General features: G+C 37.1%; 1 protein-coding gene across 7 annotated transcripts in view; it reads left to right on the top strand.

Annotated features, from left to right (window-relative positions):
• The window catches only part of ARID4B (AT-rich interaction domain 4B), a 157208-nt gene that overhangs the window by 111819 nt on the left and 23079 nt on the right, over nt 1-22310 (top strand). For 4 of the 7 annotated variants that reach the window (XR_003972975.2, XM_030335362.2, XM_030335363.2 and 1 more), the window contains exons 17-19: nt 1240-1494; nt 15779-15863; nt 17554-17752. Coding sequence is in view for 6 of the 7 variants with exons in the window: in XM_030335362.2 (XP_030191222.1) it covers nt 1240-1494; nt 15779-15863; nt 17554-17752 (539 nt within the window). In the remaining variant the exon portion in view is untranslated. The remainder of the gene's footprint in view (nt 1-1239; nt 1495-15778; nt 15864-17553; nt 17753-22310) is intronic. The other 3 variants (XM_030335366.2, XM_030335367.2, XM_030335365.2) reach the window with 2 other exon arrangements.

The following is a 22310-nucleotide window of genomic DNA, read 5'->3' as shown; positions in this document are numbered from 1 at the left end:
GAAAGAGGTAGGAGAATAAAAACATTTTAGTGTTGCTCGTATTACTATAGATTGTTTCTGTTGCTTACGTAATTGCATAATTAGGAGTGATAAAGTATGTTATTGCTAAAAAGGTTGCGTATAAGATTATGAAACAAATGATCAGTGGAAAAGGCTTTTTATATAAATATTACATTCATGAACTTTTAAAGCTTAATTATGTAACTGTCATGTAGTTTCTGTTTTATAATCTTTATTTGTCAGCTCTAAAGTGATGGAGTCTTTTTGAGAGAAAACTGTTGTACTAGATATAGACATAGTTTTTATCTGCTGTGCAGGGTAAATACATAGTATTTATCTTGGGACTAAATATAGTTGAATTTCGTATTGAAGTCTTTTAAAAACTAAATCTAGTGTTTGGAAGATTTTCTCCAACTTGTTTAATATGGATTTGTGGCTAACATAAAATGAATGCGAATGCTCAGTTTTAAAAAGTGCACAATACTGAGAAGACTGAAATGGGCAACAGTGCTGCTTCTAGAATGATTTCCCTTTTAGTTTTGTGTTACTTGGACTTGGCCTGTCTTATACTTATTTCATTGGAACTTCGAAGTTGAGAGAGTCGGTAAAAGACCTTATACGCGGTAAAGAAACAGAAATTGTAGCAAAGTTTAGAAGAATAGAAAGAAAAAAAATGATGTGATATTGATGTGAAGTTAGTCAAATAGTCCTGTGAAAGGTAAAATCATATTTCAGTTAGCATAACATTTGAAATTCTGGTTGGAGCACCTTTTGAACTCAATAAGACTAGCTGTTGGCTAGTAAAAGTTTTTGTTTTCAACACCCGGGGCTGGAAATACTTGAATAAAAAATACTTTTTAGTCTGGAAATGGCTATGAGGTGTAAATGATTTGTGTTTTTGTCAACACGTTTGTGTAAATCACTTTCATAATAAACCATGAAAAAGTTGTTAAAGTTGACCTTAATAGTTTCTTATACAACTTCTCTTCTTCCGGCTGTTGGAAAATTTCTTTTAATGCATTTTTCAATCTTCATTTCCTCTAAATGTATTTCTCTATAACCACAGTCATCTTATACAGTTTTGGTTTTTAATGTTACATTGCAACCCAGAATTTCATGCACATGGAACCTGCCGTTCCCGGAGCAATCACAGCCACGATTTTTATCAGTTTATGTGGTTTGGAACTGAAAAGCTTATGAAGTGTCTTTTATTAACTGCAATTTTTTAAACCTTTCAAGAGATGAAACGAATAAAGAGGAAGATGAAGATGATGAAGAAGCAGAAGAGGAGGAGGAGGAGGAGGAGGAAGAGGATGAAGAGGATGATGACAACGATGAGGACGAGGAGTTTGAATGCTATCCACCAGGCATGAAAGTCCAAGTGCGGTATGGACGAGGGAAAAATCAAAAAATGTATGAAGCTAGTATTAAAGATTCTGATGTCGAAGGTGGAGAGGTCCTTTACTTGGTGCATTACTGCGGATGGAATGTGAGGTAACTTGAGTTTCAGCTAGTGATTACTACCTAAAAACACTTCTAAAATAATTTTCTATTTTAAAAGTTAATTGACGAATTACAGACTTATTAGTTACTCTGATTGAGGTCATAGTACCATATAAAAAATCTGTAGATTTCAGCATGTAAATGCCTCGCTTAGTGACTTCCTACTTACTGTTTTGAATACTTAGAAGATACCCTTAGGGTCTAGAAAACTGATATCTATACAGTTGACTTTTATGTTATACATGAAGATTAACAGGGACAGCAACATTATTGGTGAAATGATAGAAAAATCTTTTTTTTTTTTTTAATTTATCTAAGTAGAAAAATCTTTTTTAAAGTTAAAAGAGTTTTGAGCTTCTTCATGTCTGTGAGTTAATTACCGGGCTTCTTTCTCTCTCGTGTTTTCAACTACATTGCCACAGTAACCTCTTCTTTGTAATCTGAAGTTGTCACGTGTCTTTCTTACAGGAGGCAGGGATTTCAAAGTCGTGATTTCTTAAGATGCATTAGCCATTTTAAGAGGGCCTTTATCTCTTCATTAACATCTCTTAGATTATAGTCTTGTTCAGAAGCCTCAGAAAGTTATTTGTATATTTGAGACGATATGGTGGAAATGCAATAAGCAAGTGTGCTTAACTAAAATAGGGTGCACTTTCTGACTGTTGATAACCCTAGGGATGAAAGGCAAGACTAAGGTTTGGTTTTAGGTGGTGTTCAGTGACTTCACTTCTTATCTTATACAAGTTTTCTTTGGTTCATCCAGAGAAATTTTGTATTTGAATTTTATCCAAAATTGGCAAGTCTGTTTTAGGATCTGGTTACTTAAATTATCTTTTAAGAAAAACTATAAATTCGTTTTGAAATCTTTGATACTTTATTTGAAATACAGCTTGTGATAGCGTTGTTGCCCTTGAAAAATCCACCACAGAAGTTAGAAATGGTGGTTTCGTGGTGTGCCTAGTATCTTCAAGGAGGAATACAGTTCCCGTGCTTTTTATTTCAGTTGTATTCTGTGATTTAGAAAGGTGTTCAGAAAACATCATCTCAATTTCTGTTTCTTAAAAAAACTATATAGCCTCTGTTTCTTAAAAGTCCATTTTGTGTTGTCCTGCTGTGGCAATAGGAAGCTCTAGAAGCATGTCTAATCTGATTACCTTTCTTACTTAGAGAAAAGTGCAATTCTGATCCATTCTGACGCTTGGAAGAAAATAACAATTTAAGTCATAAGGAAATGTTTAGAAGTTTTGTTTGGGGACTCGTTCTTTGTTATTTCTAACCAGCAAGTTTGGGATTTTAAGAATACTTTTAATCAGTGTTGTCCCGTAACGTAAGCTTTTCCAAAGAGTCAGTTTTAACACCATGTGTAATTTATCCTTTTGTCCGTTGGCTCTTGGGCTGCTTTTGTGGTGCATGATTTTCCTTACCTGAAGGGCTGGCTATTAATGATCATGTTCAACGGAAGATACTGGAGATCTCAGATATAGCTGCTATAAGAATATTTTGCCCAGTTTTGACATTTAATCATTTTGATCTTACTAAATGATCATCATAATATAAATGTCGAGGGAGTTCCATTTATGCCTGGAGTGTACATGTTGAATACGTTAGTTTAAAATTAGGAAGGAAAAAATTGAATCAGGAAAAATTAATAATTACTGAGTAATGCCCACAAGAGATGTAAGAGCCACATCATCTTTTACCTCTCCTTTCAGTTCTTCTGCCCTTAGTTTATATAATGAGGTAGGTTTTCTAGTGGCCTTATTAAATGCTTTGTATTTCGTGACAGAACTTGCACCATTATCAGGGCTTGATTATTTTCTATTGTTCCATTAAATAAAGAGGCTTAGTAAGTATAAGAATTGAGACATTCATAAAATTATTCTGCAAGTAGGACACAACTTTCTGTTTGTTTAAGAAAAGACTGAGTGAAGGAAAGAGTCCTCTTTCCGTCGGAACACTTGGATTTTAGGGGCCAGAAAGAGAATGTCAGTATTTTAGCTTTGAAATTGGTGAGGGGTTGGGGATGGTAAGGGAAGACTTTAAATTGAGACCTTCAAGTTTTTAATAATACAGAAAAGAAAACGAGACCTAGTTCAACAAGACAAGCTGATGTCACTGAGAAGGATGCCATCTACTCCTCACACCTCAAGCGTTTGTGTGGTCTGAACTTTCAAAAGAAGAAAACTAACCAACTTGACGAAGACCTGTAGAGTGAATCTCTTCATACTCCAGCAGCATAGAGAAAGCTGTACTTCTGTAGATTAGCAGTTAATTTTCATAGTCAGCATAACAATAGTCCTATTTCTCTCTGCAGTAATAACCAGAATCTCTTATTGATGAATAAGCAATAATTATGATTTTTGCTGCTCCTTCATGTCTGAAGCTAATCTAATGAGGACTGCAACAAATCCTCATCAGTTCTGCAACTGTGTTCCTGTTGTTTCAGTGATCTTCAGCTTGATCTTTGAATTTACACTTAAGAGATGTGAAATTAGACATGAAGATTTATGTATGAAGGTTCATGAAAATAGTTTTATCTTCAGTGGCAGTCATTCATTACTATAGCAATTTAGGAAACTTCTTATGGAGCTATTTGTGTGAGTTTTGTTTGATCTGAAAGGTCACTTTCCAGTAAACAAATTTTTCATAAAGAAAATAAGAGACTATCTTTCTTAGTTTAAAAAATGCTATTTTTCTGGTAATTTCTGCATTTTACCTTTTTTCTAAAACGCTGTGTAAACCTTTCCAATAATACAATTTTCATTTGCACGCCTATTTCACATTTGAAAAATGTTAATTTTTGTTACACAAAAGAATAGTATTTGGGCCAATTTATTTTTACTAACACAAGAAGAAGACACATTTTTACAGGCTTACATCAGATTTACTGGAAATAGCCAGAACTCTGGATCTTAAATCACATAATGGCTTATAAATGGCATAATAGTGCTACAGAATTTGTCGGGTGTGGTGACCATATATAAAACTATTGTCCAACACAGTAGACTTCACTAGGTTGCCATGTGCTTGGAGGAAGTCAGTGCTTCTTTATGAATTGTATTTGACTCTTCTAAAAATAGCATCCAATCTAGAAAACTGGCAGAATACATAAAAGTAGAAAGACAACTAGTAATATTGTAGTATGTTCTCTTGTAGACTTTTAAAAGACATTATACGTTTTTAAAAATTATAATCACACTTCAGTAATTTTTCATAGTAGGCTTTCTGCTTGTTTCCTCTGCGTGATGTTCATGCTTTATGGAAGTTTTTAGTTCATTAGCTAATTGATCCCCTTTGTTCTCGCTTCTAAGTTCATGCCATAAACGTGGCATTGAGTTTTGAAAATCAAGTTACACTCTGAAATTCAGCTGCTACAATCTCTGTTGTGTGTGTGTTGGGTTTATCCTCGTTCCCAAACACAGCCAAGTGTGTTACAGCTTTCTGGGCATCAGTGTTTTATCATGTATTGAAGCTGATTTGTTTTTCTCCATTTCCAGTTTGGCTTTCCATAATCAAGGGGTTGGGAATTTGATTAGAGAATTTTTTTTTTTATATTAAGGCTCATCAACTACATGAAAAGGATACCCTCAAGTAAAAGAGAAAGGGAAAAGCAACACTAAAGTTTCAGCTGTAAAATTTCTAATTAGCAAATTAGTAGTTCTACTCCATTTTTTAAGTTCTAGAAAACTAAAAATAAGATAAGTTATATTTGAAGATATTACTTGGCAATAAAAATGTATTTCATTTAAAAAATATTTTGTCTCTCAGGGTGCCTGGGTGGCTCAGTCAGTTCAGTGTCCCACTTCGGCTCAGCTCATGATCTCACAATTTGTGGGTTTGAGCCCCGCTTCAGGCTCTGTGCTGACAGCTCAGAGCCTGGAGTCAGCTTCGGATTCTGTGTCTCCCTCTCTCTCCACCCCTCCCCTGCTCACGCTCTTGGCTGCTCCTTTGAAGAGATGGGGGGCGGGGGACAACTAGTAAAAAGCTTTCACAAATGGGTTCAAACCTACTTTGTGCTAACATTCAACTGCTTTTTAACAAACATTTATTCTTTTATTTGGCATATATAAGTTCAGTATCCTGTGCAAAATACTATGCTTGAACAGAGATACAAAGAAATGGTTCCTGTTAAGGCATTGATTGTCCAGATGAAGGAACTACCCCCCCCCCCCCCCGCCCAGGATTTACAACCCATCCATCCCACCACCCCTCCCTCCTAATACCCTCAGCCCTCCCCTTGGCTTACTTACCTTCAGTCACCCCTTAGACTCATTTCTTTTGACCCCCACGCTCTTCTGTTGCTCTTGTGTTGCTTTGTAATCCTTGCTCGACAGAACTACTAGAACACCGATTAAATCTCACACTCGTTCTCCTGGCCTGCACCTGTGGCTCACCCTGGCTGGAGAAAGCAAAATGACTTACTTTAAATTCGTGACTGTGAACCTTAAGTGGCCAAGATGTGTCCCCCTTCCATCCCCTCTCTCACTTTCTCTGAAGACGATTTCATACTGTTTCTTATCTCCTCAGATACCCAGGATCTCTTCCCCATCCCTGCTTTGTAACCTCACTGAAAAACTGGAATGAGAGAATTTCTGCAGACTTCCACCTTCTTACCCACCTCCCTTGCCACGCTCTGCGCCCGGTCGTAGTCATTGGTGATCGGGCGCGCGGCTGTCTAAAGCCGGTCTTCTGAGTGCCGTGCCTTGTTGCCTAAATCAGAGCCGGGGCCCCAGAAATTCTCCCTTTCTTCCCCCTCTCTGTCATCAGCTACTCGCTCTGTTCTAACTCATTGTTGTCTAGACCTGCAGGGATTTCTCCGTCTCAAAGCTCACTTGACCTTCCCCCTGCTTTTCCTGCTGTGCCATTTCTCTGCTGTATTTCTATCCAGCAAGACTATTTGAGCAGCCGACTTCTCTCGTGTTGTTTTGTGTAAGCCCACTCCAGTAAGGCTTTTGCCCCGTCACACCTCCAAAACTGTCACCAGTGACCCCCATCTGACTGAATTCCGTCCTTATTTCTTGACCTCTTGCTGCTTGCCTCAGCAGTGGCATCTGACCCTGCTGATCGCTCCTTCCGTGACAGTGTTAACTTGTGTTCCAGCTGCTACAGCGGCAGCTGTTTTTCTTGTTTATTTTCCTTTTCTGCCATTCCTCAGTCATCCTCTTTTGTCTCTTCTTGTCTTTGTGTGTTTTCTTCCTTATAATTGTGCCCTTTTATCCTTTGATACCCATTTTAACTTGTTTACATTCTATCTCTATTTTTCCAGCCCTAATTTGAATCACTTTTCTGATAACTGCATTTTTCTAAATTATTTCTCGGAGCCAAATAATTGTGACCTTCTGGAATATAGCTTCCACTTAGGACTGTGGGGACCTCAGGACCACATTACTTCCCACTACAAAAGAGCATTTAATTTTTAAAACGTGAAAAGTAATCCCAATTCCATATTCATTCCATTAATATCCCTTACCACTTCTAGAAAAGTACATGCCTGTAAGTAGCAAATAAATCTTGAACTAAATTGGACCTCCTGGCAACAAAATAGAAGTACAGCAGGAGTTAAAATCCAGATCAAAGGAATTAGTCTACAAAAATGATACTTACAGAATACAGACACAAATGGGGGATTGGGACAGATGTGGCCTGGCTCCCTCACTGGAGCCTCTCAATGCTTTTATGTGTGGGAACTCTTTGTTTAACGTCCTGAGGCACTGTCAAGCTGTTTTCCACAGAGGCTACACCATGTTACATTCTTAGCAGAATTGTATTAGGGTTCTGGTTTCTCCAAATCATCACCAACATTTGTTATTTTCTGTTGCTAAAAAAATGGTTATTATTAGCTAACTTAGTATCATTTTTTTTTCAATTTTTTTTTGAAAGGTTTATTCATTTTTCAGAAACAGAGACAGAGAGCATGAGCGGGGAAGGGGCAGGGAGAGGGGGAGACACAGAATCTGAAACATGCTCCAGGTTCTGAGCTGTCAGCAGAGTCCGACTCGGGGCCCAGACTCACAGACTGTGAGATCGTGACCTGAGCCGAAGTCCTGAGCCGAAGTCGGACGCTTAACCGACCGAGCCACCCAGGCGCCCCTCATTTGGTTTTGATTTGCATGTTTAGAATGACTAGTGATGCATACTTATTGGCTATTTGTATGTCTTTGGGGAAATGTCTGTTTAAGCCCTTTGCTCATTTTTGAATTGTTATTGTTGAGTTGTAGGAATTCTTCATATGTTCTGTATATTAATCCTTTCTCAGATACATGGCTTGCAGATATTTTCTCCCATTCTGTGAACCCACAGAATTCGCTTTTCACTCTCTTGATACTGTCTTTTGATATACAAAAGTTTTAAATTTTGATAAAGTCCTTATTCACCCATTTTTTCTTTGTTGCCCATGCTTTCGGTGGTGTATCCTAGAAAACATCACCAAATCTGGTGTTGTGAAAATTGCCCTGTGTTTTCTTTTAAGAATTTTATACTTTTAGTTCTTTTTTTTTTTTTAACGTTTGTTGATTTGAGAGAGAGAGCGCGCGCGCGCGGTGGGGGAGGGGGAGGCAGGGAGAGAGGGGGACAGGATCCGAAGCAGGCTGTGCTGACAGCACAGGGCCCCGTGTGGGGCTGGAACCCACGAAGCGTGAGATCATGACCTGAGCTGAAGTCAGATGCTTAACCGAATGAGCTACTCAGGTGCCCCTATACTTTTAGTTCTAATACTTTAGTTTTTAATCCATTTTAATTTTTATAAAAGTATGTATGATAGTCCTTTTTTAATGATTTTTGTCATATGAAGAGCCCATCTCCTAATTAGCAGGCGAAATGGGGTTGAGAGTGAGACTAAAGTGAATCTGATGGGAAATACTCCTGATGTGACTTTCCTTCTACTCTGTCTTCTTTTGTCCCTTTAAGAATTTTTATGTCACTTCAGATTAATTTCTTCCATATTCATATTCCTTCCACCTTCAGAGTATTTTATGTCCTTACTTCTTTTTCTTCTTTTACTTTCATGTCATCTGATCCCTACCATACTTTCATTGTGTATGCCAATGGACTTAGGAATGTTGATAAAAGAGTACAGAGTTGTTCTATTCCTGTGCTTTAAAGTAATTATTCTGGTAATGATAGAAAGGAAAGCAAAACCGTCTTGGAAATTGTCTGCTTTATGCTATAGTGTGAAAGTTAATGAACTATAAATGAAGATCATTTGACAGGGGTTTACAAGTGAATATCAGCAAACTTGTTTTAGAAGGCTGGGAGGGGACATTGCTCCATTTTTGTTTTTGTTTTGTTTTGTTTTTGAGTTTATTTATTTTGAGAGAGTGTGTGTGTGTGCATGGGGGAAGGGCAGGGAGAGAGAGGGAGGGAGGGAGAGAGAGAGACAGACAGACGGACTCCCAAGCAGGCTCCATGCTGTCAGCGCAGAGCCTGCTGAGGGGCTCAAACTCTGGAACCATGAGATAATGACCTGAGCCGAGATCGGGAGTCAGACACCCTACCCCTGTCTTTTTAACCAGGCCTTCCAATTCCCTTCGCATGTTCTTCCTCCTGTGTCCCATTCTTTATTTCTTGATCCCTCATTGTCATCTTTTCCAAACTCTCACTTCCCTAACCCCCTGTCACAGTCCCCCAGCTTATTCAACTTACGTTTATGATGTAAAGCAAATTCAAATTAAAAAGTACCGTGGCAGTCAAAGGGCTGTGTTACCACTCACGTGAAAAATTCTTATGCAGTATGCAAATGATTTGTATCAGACAGTCATACATGCAGAGAAAATTAAAATAAAGTTTAAAAGCAGGGAATGAAATGAACATAAAAATAGTTTATACTTTAAAAATAAGACTTTTGAGTTGACTCTCGTTTCTCAGTGCGAGTGAAAATAAATAGTTCCTTCATGAAAAAAGATTAGTAACTTGGATATTTTGCACTCAGGTGGGCTTTCTTTCTTTGTATGTTGAACTTAGGATGTTTACTAAGTTGGACTTGTTGCATTCATTATTTTTTTGTAGATTGGCAGTTACGTTTAAGGTAAAAGGTAAATGTGGACCTGTTCATTTGGTGGTTTTGTAGATTGGTAGGTACATTGGTATATTTTTCTAACTGTACATAAATCCTAATCCTCTAAATTGATCAAATGTTAATAAAGTAAATTTTTAAGGTACTTTTAAAAGTCAGTATCTGCGCCACAAAATACAGTAAGTGCCACAGTTGTTAACCATTTGTAGTGATCTCTATAAGCCTGATAGAGTATTCTGTGATGTGTTCTTAACATTACATATTCCCTCTGCCTAAAGACCTATACCTTGTTTCATTTTACAGACTTAAACTCTTTAGGAAAACCAATCGATATAATTTCTATGCCATGCACTTAGGCTGTTTGTGTCAAATATTAAATATGATTATGCTATAATATTCAAGTTATTGTCATTCTGTTCTTTATTATGATGAACACCATTCCTGTGTCTTTGATGTGGATTTAACATGAAGTGTTACATGATGTGGAAATATGAAATGTTAATAGCATGCTTAGAATTTTATTTTTTCAATAAGATAATGCTTTTATTTTTGTTTTGTCATATCTTAAAGTACATGACAGAAAGCATTAAATTGTGTTCAGTGAGTCTTTCATAAATTTTGATTTATATATTCTCTCAGATTAAAAATATATGTGTAAATTCAGATTATTATAGAAAATTCATAAAGTAGGTAAATATCGATACAGTGGCTTATAAAGTTCATGATCAATAACTATTGCTGTTTTTCGTATGATTTGGTCTTTTTTCCTATTACAGTGTCATACTTACTTTTTTCTGTAATTTTTTTTACTCTAACCATTAAGAGGGAAAATTTTCTTTCCTTGCTAAGATTGCCTAAATTTCCACTTTAGATGTAAGGTTTTTGAGACCTGAGTTTGTTGTATGACATGGATTACCTTTTTGTATAACGATAGGCAAGATATAAAATGCATATTATTCAGCAGTTATTAAATGAGTCTATTCATTACAGAAAACAAAATACAGATGACTTTAATATTTTACATAAATTAATGGTCGGGTTTTAGATTTTCTCTTTTTTATAATTTGTATACATCTTTCATATAGTGAGCTTTTAAATATTATGGCAGTTTGGTTTTGCTTGTGAAATTATTTTTAAAATACCTTTATTATGCATGTAATTATTTTTTTTAATCTCTAAGGTTATGTCTTTTGGGGTACATGTTAATACACACTGATAATATTTCTTTGAAAGTGGTTTGTTTGGGGTTAAGAAGAACCCAAATCTAAATTGCTGTGGGCAACAGTAACCATTTTGGTTTTCTTACATCTGGTTGATTAATGTTCTTTTCCATTTTTATTATTGCTAAGTGATTTCTTAGATGATTTGCCAACACATCCAAACAAAAATCAGAAAGCTGTGTTTCTCTGGTGAGAGCAAGTATGTTATGGTCTCTGAATGGTTCCTTCTAGCTTTGTGTGAATATTTTAATTCAACACATTTTAAAAATTCAAATACCTGTGTGGCTTCTTTCCGAAGGTTTGTATTGGTACTTTTGTCATTACCGCTTAGGGTTGTGTTCTCTGTTTCGCTGTCAGCTCCTTGTGGGAAGAAGCTGTACTACACCATTCCCGAATGCCCAGTGCGTAGCTCCCCAGGAAGTCTTTATCAAACGAATAAGTCCCCGAGCGTACTTTCAGTCTTGGCGGTTCATCTTACTTTCTGCTTCCGGGGTCATCTGGTCCAGCTCCATCATTTTGTACAGAGCAGGGAGCAGACCTTTAGAAGTTAAAGGAGTTGCTCGTGCATCTCTCCTTTCATGTTCGTTCCATTAGTTGAATATTCGATGGTCTCAATAGAAATATCCTCAGGTACGCCATGCGTGTGTTTTGAAAATATTTTCCTTAATACTCTAGTTAAATACGAGATGAGATACCTGTGTAGGTTCCATACAGTAATTACAGTGATTTATTGATAATTGAAAAAGTATGGTCTAATTACTGACAGACTTTATTTTCTAATTCAGTATTTTTTTAATTCAACATTTTAATATTTGTTTCAGTATTTGTTTTTCTTAGTTTCTCAGTATTTTCTTTTAAAGGGAAGAATTCAGTAATCCTCTTTTCTTTGTGCCACGCCAAACTCTATTTCCTTCTGTCACAGAGAGCTCCATTACTATCTTGTGATCCTAATTTCTAAAGGTAACATCTAATTAAAGGCAGCACAGTTTATATCAATAATGCAGACCATTGGTTTTCTTGACATTCTCTTAGGACTCTGTTGTTTGGATCAGAGGTGCAAGTCATCTTGTTCGTAGGCCCAGCGCTTCGCCTTCTTTCTCTCCTGGTTCTCAAACTACATTGTTACTAAATGTGGTAGCTGACGGCTACAGTCCTACCAGCCTTGAAGAGAAGTCTAGGTATTTAATGATAGAAAGTGGTTTCTCTGAAGACCTGTTACCCTAGATATCTGTTAAGTAGTGTTCTTCCTACTAGTGGAGAGACCCCATCAAAATATGTGCTCTTGATTCCTTCTGTTGTACTTAGAGCACACGTGGAGTCTCTTTTTAATATACTGTATTAAAAGTCAAAGTTTACATAGAATAAACAGCATCAACTTCTTGTAGTTCTGAACTAAATGCTCTTCATTCAAGTCTTTGTTCTTGGTATTTGATAGGGAATCAGAATCTTGACCCACTAATATTACCTCTTTATTTAAATTAACTGGCACGCGGGGCACCTGGGTGGCTTCGTTGGTTAAGCATCTGACTTGGGCTCAAGTCATGGTCTTGCCATTAGTGACCTTGAGCCCCGCATCAGGCTCTGTGCTGACGCTCAGACCCTGGAGCCTGCTTCAGATTCTGTGTCTCCCTCCCTCTCTGCTTCTCCTCTGCTCATGCTCTGTCTCTCTCAAGAATAAATAAACATTAAAAAAAAAAGAAAAACTAAGAAAAAAATAAATAAAAATAAATTAACTGGCACTAGTTAAAATAAAAGTTGAGTTGGCCTCTTCCTTACATAAGTTAGTGTCTATAGGAAGTGTTGTGGGGTTTTTTTTGTTGTTGTTTTTGTTTTTTTTTTTTCCCGGCACCAGTTTTTGTTTTTTCTCCCACGTGACTTTATGTGTCTCTCCTTCCTGTTCTTTGAAAGTCCTCTGTATAGGAAATGGAACACTTGGATGATATTCTGAGTGATTATGTAAAGGGAAGGAACATTTCTTACTTTTAAAATACAATGATCAGTTTATTCGCTGATATTTTTTTCCCTTGTACGATTAATCAATCAACTAAAGTGCTATTTAGAGCGTCATGAAGTTTTGAAGGATTGGTCTGGGTTAATGTTTATGTCTGCAGTCTCAGCTTCCATTTGGTATGGGCTTTGGAATTTGAAAGCACTCCCTTAACCAAAATCCCCTAATGCGGCTTTTCCTAATGCTGGTCTGTTACTCTTCTCTGTGCTTTCTCTGAATGGGACCTGGTGTGCCCTCAATCATTCTGGTATTGACCAGAATGTTTTAAGAGGCTGTCCCTTTCCCATTTTTCTCTAACTCCCTACCGAGTGCTTTTCTTGCAAGCCTATTGTTTGCAAAGTCCCATTTTCTTCCATGGTCAGAGTTTTCTGAATCTGTGAAATAAATTCATTGGTTTTTAAGGCACGATCTAGTTCCCGAGGCTATTAATTATAATAGCAATAATAATATTGTGTCACTACATTTTATAAAAATGGAGAACAAATCTGGTGCAGGAAAGAAAAAAAGTCTACAAGAATAGTATCAGAATGGGGGGAATGCCTGAGCAGACAAAAAGCACTGAGAAAGTAGAACAGAAAGAGGCAAATAATGGAGAAATGATATTAGCTAATACTTATAGGACTATAAGTTACCATGGAATTACTTCAATAGGAAGTGTATCTAAAGAATTTTCCAAGGCATCTCCCAAAGCCATACAGAATATTCATTATCTTAAAACGCAATTGTCATCCAAAATAGTGAGACCATAGTGTTTAATTACTGCGGTTCAGATATTTTAGAAGTGTGTGTAGATTGTTTCATCTAATTCCAGAATTTTCTTTTTTTTGTTTTCTGCTTGGTCCAACAGTCTTTCCCCATCCAAACTCGCTACTTTAAGTTCTTCTGATAGCCAGTCTTCTTATAGCGTCCTTACTTTGTAATTGGGTGGAGGAGAAAATGATTTACCAGATAGCATCTGTAAACTGAGCTTACACAGTGGGCATCAGCCTGTACCAAGGGGGTAGCCATTGTTTTATTTATGTGTATGTTTCTCCTACCCTGTTCCTAAGAGAATTTAAGTAACAGCCATTGTCTCTGAGTCATAAAGAAGTCTTCCTCTATCACAGTGAACATTTCAACTATGGAGACAATAACTTTTTTTTTTTTTTTTTGCTTATTAGATGTATTTGGTGCTCCATGTAACGTATGCAAATATACAATATCTCATGGTGGTGATCCTAAGTTGAAAGCTACTGTTTTGCTCTAATTTGAAATATAATTCATGTCAAAAACCCAAGTTGAATAGAGTAGTGTTTTTACTGGTAGTAAAAAATGTCTGATACTGTACAACTAACTACATAACAGATGTCTTCAATTAAGAAAGCTAAAAACTGCAATATCTTTGTTCAGCTCATGTGGTGTTATGTAGAACCATCATGAACTACCTTTAGTTATCTCATAAGAAGACAGGAAGCTTGTTTTGTTTTCTTTTAAACAAAGTCCACAGCAATGACTTCCATAACTATATCCAAATCAGAGCAACTTCTGGGAATTTATATTCAACTTTGCTGAGGGCAGAGATATTTTCTGTTCATTTTCCACCTTCAGTCCAATTTTGGTAGGAACTAAATTGCTTTCATCTCAAGCATAATGCAGTTTTCAGTATTCCTGGGCAAGTTAAAAGTACTGTAAATATTTAGGTAGGTGCTACTGTGCCAGTATAAATACCAAAAGGAGTGTGTTAAGTAGAATAATAGTATTTGTTTAAAAAATTTTCAAAGTACTTATCATATATTTGATTCTCAAAAACTATATGATATGCAGTCTTACTTAATTTTTTTAATACAGTCTTATTTGGTACAGATTACACGAGGTCTGATGTTGAGAGTGGCTTGGCAAGGGCCACATAACTAGCCAGCAGGGATTATGTAAAGACTTTTCTAGAACTCATTGTGTTCTTCCTTATTCTCTGTAATTATTATGGCCCTCAACAGCTTCCAGCAGATACAGACATAATCCCTTGCGTGGGATTGTACCCTCAGCTGCACCAGCCAGTGTCACTTTGCCTGGGAGTGGCTGTAGGCATACTTTCCAGGCCTACTTTAGAGCAAGAATATAATTTATTCGTCAGATAATGACCCAAGTCATTTACTTCCTGACTTAGGGCCTTTATTACTTCATTTAGTGCCTCTAATAATGAGGACATTTTAATTTAAAAGCTCATTTTCAGTTCATGTTCTGGAGTTAAAAAAGTCAGTGAGTTTTCCATTTTCCATTTCTTCTTTTTAAACATAAAAAGAAGTTAATTTGTTTTTAATATTTCTTCTTTCTAGCGGAGTTTTTACAAAAATAAACTGCCGTTCTTTTTTGTCTTAAAGAAATAGCTTTATTGCAGTCAGTAGTAAGTTGCACCCTGTGAAACTAACACAGGCTGTCAACATTGAGTGGACAGGCCATCGGCGCTGTTGACTCTTAGCTGCCTGTCCATGTGGGAAGCATCTCAGAATACTGAAAAACTTGGCCAAGTAATACTTTCCTAGTGTTTCATGAAAGGGTTTTTTTTGTTTTTTTGTTTTTTTGTAGGTGATTTTGCATTGTCCGGAAGTTACAATATTATGCTCTTCTATCACATGATGCCATTTAAAACTAGAGCATATTACTTAGCTTCCTGATGTGTCTAGAAAAAAACCCCAAAACAAACCTGTCTACTGGCTGCTTAAAAACAAAACAAAACAAAAAGACAGAAAATATTGTGGTTTCTTTACAGACAAGTTTGGTTTCTCTTTGGTGTAGCAGACTCAGGAGTGCCAGTTTAGACCTCAGGAGGTCTTTCTGGTCTTGGCTCAGCCAGAAGCTGACATTCTGTCCTTGGGCACATCACTTGATCTCTCTTTTGGGGCCTTGGTAGCTTTATTCATTGAACCAGGAAGTTGAGCTAAATGGTCTCCAAGGTCCTTCCCTGTTCTAAAATGTTACGATTCTGTTTATGAATTTTTCTTTAATATGGCATAGTTCTGTGATGTTTTGCATATTTATATTAATTTCCTTTCATTTTAGATATGATGAGTGGATTAAAGCAGATAAAATAGTAAGACCTGCTGATAAAAATGTGCCAAAGATAAAACATCGGAAGAAAATAAAGGTAAGTGCTTACTTTGCTAAAAGAACTTTTTTTCCTACATGATAGGTGTTAATTGCAGAAATTTTCCTCCAAAATGATGCCATCAGTGTTAGTAGAAATGAAAATACTCTCTTAAAACGGCGAATTTGTCAAGTGCTAGATTTGGGTACAATCGATATTGTCACCTTATGGGAAGGTATTTTGGAAATGATACTTTGGAAAAGGCATTTGGAAAAATGATCTCTGAGGCTTTTGTTGTTCCGACATCATGTAAGGCCACCCAGCCAGATTTCACTTATTTCAATCCCTTTTTGCCCCTCTCATCTCCAGCTAGGAGCCATAAAATAGTATGGCTGGGAGCCTGGCTTAGTGTGAGGGCTATAAACTATTCAGAGGAAGAAAAGAAGGTATCTGAAGGCAGACGAGAGCCTATCTGTACCTTCTCTTTTTCTCTTCATCTTTAGCTGACTGTATTAGCAGTAGCTTAGGATGTGTTCATAGGACTCTGTGAGCCATACTGTAGATGAACCATTGGGACTCTATTAATGAACTTGTATGGAAATTACTGTTACTCTTATGTATGATAGATTTACTCTTATATATTCTAAGACTAAATCTTTTAAGTGTTTTATTAGAAAGTTGACCATTCGTTAGGTAACATATAGTTGAGGTGAGCTTAGTAGTTCTTCTGAAATTCAGTCTTCATATTCACAGTGAAGAACTGTTACTTTCCTGCTACTGGCCCCAAATAGTGCAAGCTTTCCCCCAACATAGTTACTCTTTTCTCACTGTAAAATTGGGTCTGGTTCTCAAGTTTTGATATGGCAACCCAGTAGCTGCAACTCAGGGTGCTGGTCCAGGGACCACCCTTGGGGAACCATTACCCCAAAGCATCTATAGTATGCAATGAATTATCTTCTGTGCATCCAGAATGGTGATAGTCATGTACTGTATTTGGGAGAAGTGTGAAAATAGCCACAGATTCTATAGTCAGACCTGTATAACAGGATTTCAGAGTTGTCTGCTACACCATCATGCTCTACATCGTCATTCAGGAAGCTTGTCTAAATGTGATTTTTTTTCTATAAATTATTTTAAGACCAGATTTAGAAAATAGTTTCCAGGAAATATTTTAGTTAGCCTCTGCTCCTCTTATTTGTAAACAGTCAATTGGAGAAAATTTCTCATTTCTTCCAGAAATGTTACTTTATCAATGAACAGGTAGGTTTCTTCCAAGTTAACTTCACAACAGATCATTTGTAGAGTTATTATTCCCAGTTGTCAACTAAATGAAGATGTTAGGAATTTTGTCGCTCCCAGCCCACATTTTATATTGAAAATGTTACAGGTTTTAAAACTACCGGGTTGAAAATTTTTTTATGAATATTTAAGCCTGTTGTGATTTAATTTTGAAGAATTTGTAACACCAGTTATTAGCAGTATGAGGTTTTAGTCTGAATTGTTCATAGGATCTCTGGTTTACTTCCACAATTAAAATGTAAATATTAGACAAAAACTTTTTGCTCATCCTGCAGTACCTTTGGGGAAAAAAAAACACCTCTGGCTGTTTAGAGGAGCTTCTTATATTCTTTCTTTTCATATTATTTAATATGTGATACAACTTTGAGTTTAAAATGAGTATTAGCATTGTTACAGTAAATACTTCATGATAAACTATGGCTAACATGGCATACTGTTTTTCTTAACCTAGAATAAATTAGACAAAGAAAAAGACAGAGATGAAAAATACTCTCCTAAAAACTGTAAACTTCGGCGCTTGTCAAAACCACCTTTTCAGACAAATCCATCTCCTGAAATGGTATCTAAACTGGATCTTACTGATGCCAAAAACTCTGATACAGCTCACATTAAATCCATAGAAATTACTTCTATCCTCAATGGACTTCAAGGTAAACCTAACAAATACCCTGTTGCTTGCAACTCTGTGTTTTGTTACGAATCAAATTCTGTAAAGGCAATGTACCGTTTTTTAATTGGACCAGAATTTTGTTGCCTGTTATTACTTGAAATAAAATCAGCCATTGATTGAGGCTTGGAAGTACTTCTGTTATTAGTAGATCTAAAGGCATCCTTAAATTTTAGTTACAATTTATTATTTACCCTATAGTACTGTGTTTTTTTTCTCAGGTACTGTCCTTTCTGTTGCCACATAAAACATGGTTTGTGTTAGGTAATTTTAGACTATAAAATTACACTGAATTTTTTGTTAAGAATACCCAATTTTGTTTATCTTGATTGCATCTGTTATGATCCTCTTTTATGATAGCATTATTGCCTATTAATATTTGAGGCAGAATGACCTATAACTAAATAATACAATATGAATGTTGGTGTGTCTACCATAGTGGTGAACAAATAACATTTATTTAAAAGAATTGTGCATTTCTGCCCCAGAAGTAATTAATATCCTGATTTTAGTGTGATCATTCCTTAACTTTTCTTTTGAATAAACATATATGTATATATTAAACATAAATACATATTTCCAAACAGCAGATGAATTTTTAAAACACGGAGTAGCCAGCACAAGCCTTGCTGTGAAGGCTCCCTTGAGAATGTTACGTGAACGGAGTCTGTAGGTCATATTCTGGTTTCATATTCAGCTGCTCTGAGAATTCGCAGAAGCATCTCTCAGGGAATTCGGTGGGGCAGGGTCAGAAGGGAGTTCTGGGAAACACCGGGGCTCACCACAGCCAGGACGAACAGGAGCGTGGCGGCAACGAGCCGCTCTGTGTTTTCTGATTCTAGGCTTTACCAAACGAACTTCTAGCTTTCAGGTGCAGGTCAGAGCGAAGCATTTCTCCTGGGTACAATGATGTAGTCCACTGATCCCAATAACACCTTGCAAGACATAGAGGGGAGAGCTGGAGTTTTATCAACACGTTGTTCAAACAAGCTAAATCTATTTAAACGCGTTCGGACAGTGTGGAGGCAGCAGGCATCTTAGTGATGGTGGTCCTTGCTATTTCTTTGGAAAGGACACTGTGTAGGACTGGTTTCCTTCTGCATCTGGTACACAGATAGCTTCCTGGGGAGATCCTATTCTAGGGATCAGTCTTCAGAGGAGCCCTTGGAATTGCTTTGTTCTGGCATCTCATGTCTGTTTCACCCTCGGCATACTCTCATTGTGGTGGAGCATATTCTCTAGTAACTTTCTAAGAACAAGTGAGTGAGAAGGAAAGCAAATTTTTAGAGACTGTGTGCATCTGAGAATATCTTTATTCTGTGCCTGGTTTAGCTGAGTTGAATGGTTTTCCTTCAGTATTTTATTAGCATTGTTCAATTGTCTTTTTTTTTTTTTTTTTAGTTTATTTATTTATTTTCAGAAAGAGAGAGAGAGAGTGTGTGAGCAGGGGAGGGGGCCGAGAGAAGGGGAGAGAGAATCCCAAGCAGGCTCTGCACTGTCAGCGCACAGCCCAATGTGCGGCTTGAACTCACAAACTGTGAGATCATGATCTGAGCCAAATCAGGAGTCAGATGCTAAACTGACTGAACCACCCAGGTGCCCCTCACCTGTCTTCTCTGATGTTGTTTCTGGTCGAAGTTCAGAGCTCTTACAATTCCTGATTCTTTCTGTGTGACTTGTTTGTTATCACTTAGGTTTTTTGTGGGTTTTTTTGTTCTTTGTTTTTTGTTTTTTTTTTTTCTTTTTGGCTTTTGCTTCTCTTTGGAATCTGGAATCTTTGTTTCTAATGTCCTAAAATTTCACGGTGATTATGCCTTGTGTGGATATATTTTCATCCACTGTCTTGAGTACTTGCTAGGCTCTTTTCATTCTAGAAACTTGAGCCTTTTTGTTCCAGGTGCTTTTCTTGAATTATTTTGTTGATTATTTCTTCCTCTGCATTTTACTGTTCTCTCTTGTTTTTTGTTTTGAATTTTTTTTGACTTACCATTATATCAGTATTGCATTTTCTGTAGTATATTTTAATATGTTTATTGTTTTGGGGATGAGGTTATTCATTCTTTGGTCTTTTTTTCTCTGATTTCTTGGAAATTTTCTCAACTTTGTCTTCTGATCCTTTCGTTTATTATTTATTTTTTTTTTTTAATTTTTTTTTTCAACGTTTTTATTTATTTTTGGGACAGAGAGAGACAGAGCATGAACGGGGGAGGGGCAGAGAGAGAGGGAGACACAGAATCGGAAACAGGCTCCAGGCTCCGAGCCATCAGCCCAGAGCCTGACGCGGGGCTTGAACTCACGGACCGCGAGATCGTGACCTGGCTGAAGTCGGACGCTTAACCGACTGCGCCACCCAGGCGCCCCTCGTTTATTATTTAAAAAATATTTATTTTGGGAAGAGCACAAGTGGCAAAGGGGCAGAGAGAGGGAGACAGAGGATCCAAAGCAGGCTGTATGCTAACAGGCTGGCAGAAGCGAGCCCGACGTGGGGCTCAAACTCACGAACCGTGAGATCATGACCTGAGCCAAAGTTGGACACTCAACCTACTAATAAGCCACCCTCGTGCCCCATCCTCTTATCCTTTTAAAAACTATTTAATTTACTGCTGTAATGTTTGGTGACAGCTGGTATATTTTTAATTTTCAAGAGCTCTTCATTTTCTACGCGTTCTCATACCATTCTCTTCTTTCAAGATGGGTACAAGATCTTAACCTTTCTGGTTTTGCTCTTTCCAAAGGATATTGTAAATTTTTTGTTCTTCTTTTGCATGGTTAGCTACTTCCAGTTTGCTTTTTCCTGCTTTATTGTTTTGATCTCTTCCCTATGAAGGACTTTTTCCTTGGCTGTCTTCTCCTGATTAGGAATCTTGAGCACATGGTTGGGACTTGTCAACTTTGAGTTAATTTCACTCTAAGGTAATCTGGGTGGGCCATTTTTTGGAGAGGACGACTACTGTCAGGTCTTTAGGTCTTTTTCTTAGTCCAGTTGCATCCCAGAGAAAAGAGTCTTCCAGCCCTGACTGGAAGGTAAGAGAATGTCTTCTAGCGTTTAGGATCCAGTTGAGGATTAGGGAAGGAAGGAGGGGAAATTCTTAGCAGTTGTAGTTCACTGATCCCACTGAGTTCAGCATCACATCTGTACCTGCGCCTTCAATAGTTCTTAGCATTGCCTAGGCCAGAAATCCTGTCTTCACCATCTTCAGAAAATAAACCTCCAGAAGAGTGGTCACCTGGCAACCCATGGCAGGGGTGAGGACCTAGGGATCTAGATGCTTTTTGAATAATGTTCACCCGATGCTCCTTATGTTAAGCTGCCTCCTCCACTTTTCATTTTCACAGTCACCTGATACAGCCAATTTTTATTGAAGAGTCCATGGAGAATTGGGTTTTTTCTCAGCTCTATTCACTGCTGGCTTGGGTCTGTTTACTCTCATCCATCTGCTTTTTGGCTTATGCATTCTATTGTTCTCTCCTATTGTCCCCATTTTTGTTAGCGTATTATTTCAGAAATTGTGTTAACATGCCACGTGTATATGTGTGTTGTAATATGTAATTATTAATATATATTTATATGTTCCATATTAACACATTAATACATATCCCAAACAAATATATATACATATGCACAGATATGATATTTTTATAAATGGGATCATTAACACTACAAAACCCCACCTTTTCGGGGGGGCTTGCCATAGTAGAACTGATAAATCTTTTCATATCAGCACATTCATACAACTGAATGGCTGTATCACTATTTATTTAATTCTTGATGAAAAAAGGTATTTAGATTATTTTCATTATTTTTCCTATTGTACATAATTCAACAATGACCATCACAAGTGCCGTATTTGTAACCTTTCACATATTCTCTTCTTCATATTTTCTCTTTTCTGTGGTAAATTTTATTTTTGATTTGGCCATAGATCAAATTTAAGACATTCAGGTTATTTCCAGCTTAAAAATGATTGCTGCTATGAATGCATATGTATATGTACATGCATATATAAAGAAAAATTGAGGCCACCCATGAGTGTAGAACACAGATAGCTAGGAGTCTCTTCCCTGGCATGAGATGAGCTGGGAACAGAACAAGAGGGTGGGTGATTGTTGGAATTCTGTGGAGTGATTGAATATCTCTAGAGAATAATATTTCACATTTAGGCACCAGAGATCCCCTCAAGTAAACTAGATCCCTGCTGAATCACCTAATGGAAAGCTTATCCATTAATAAGCCCTACCAATACAGTCAGGTTTTAGTAGGTCATCCCTTCAGTGTGAACAGTCAAGGAGAGCTCCCACGTAAAATGTGGAAACTAAGACGGAAGGAGTGACCCTTGAGGAGAGAGATAATGAAGGTAAGAAGCATATTAGTTCTCTCCGGTTATTATTAATCTCAGAGAACCCGTAAGCATCTGTAAAACGAGAACAGGATACAGTGATAAAGTAACAGAGAACAAGAAACACCTAGAATTAGACATTGAAATTAAAATTCAGTCAAACACAGTTTGGAGTCGAGGAAAACTTTGAGAAAATGTAAGAAA

Source organism: Lynx canadensis, chromosome D2, assembly GCF_007474595.2.
Source record: "Lynx canadensis isolate LIC74 chromosome D2, mLynCan4.pri.v2, whole genome shotgun sequence".
NCBI lineage: Eukaryota > Metazoa > Chordata > Mammalia > Carnivora > Felidae > Lynx > Lynx canadensis.
Note: the sequence above shows the minus strand (reverse complement) of the source record. Positions and strands in the feature narration are given on the sequence as shown.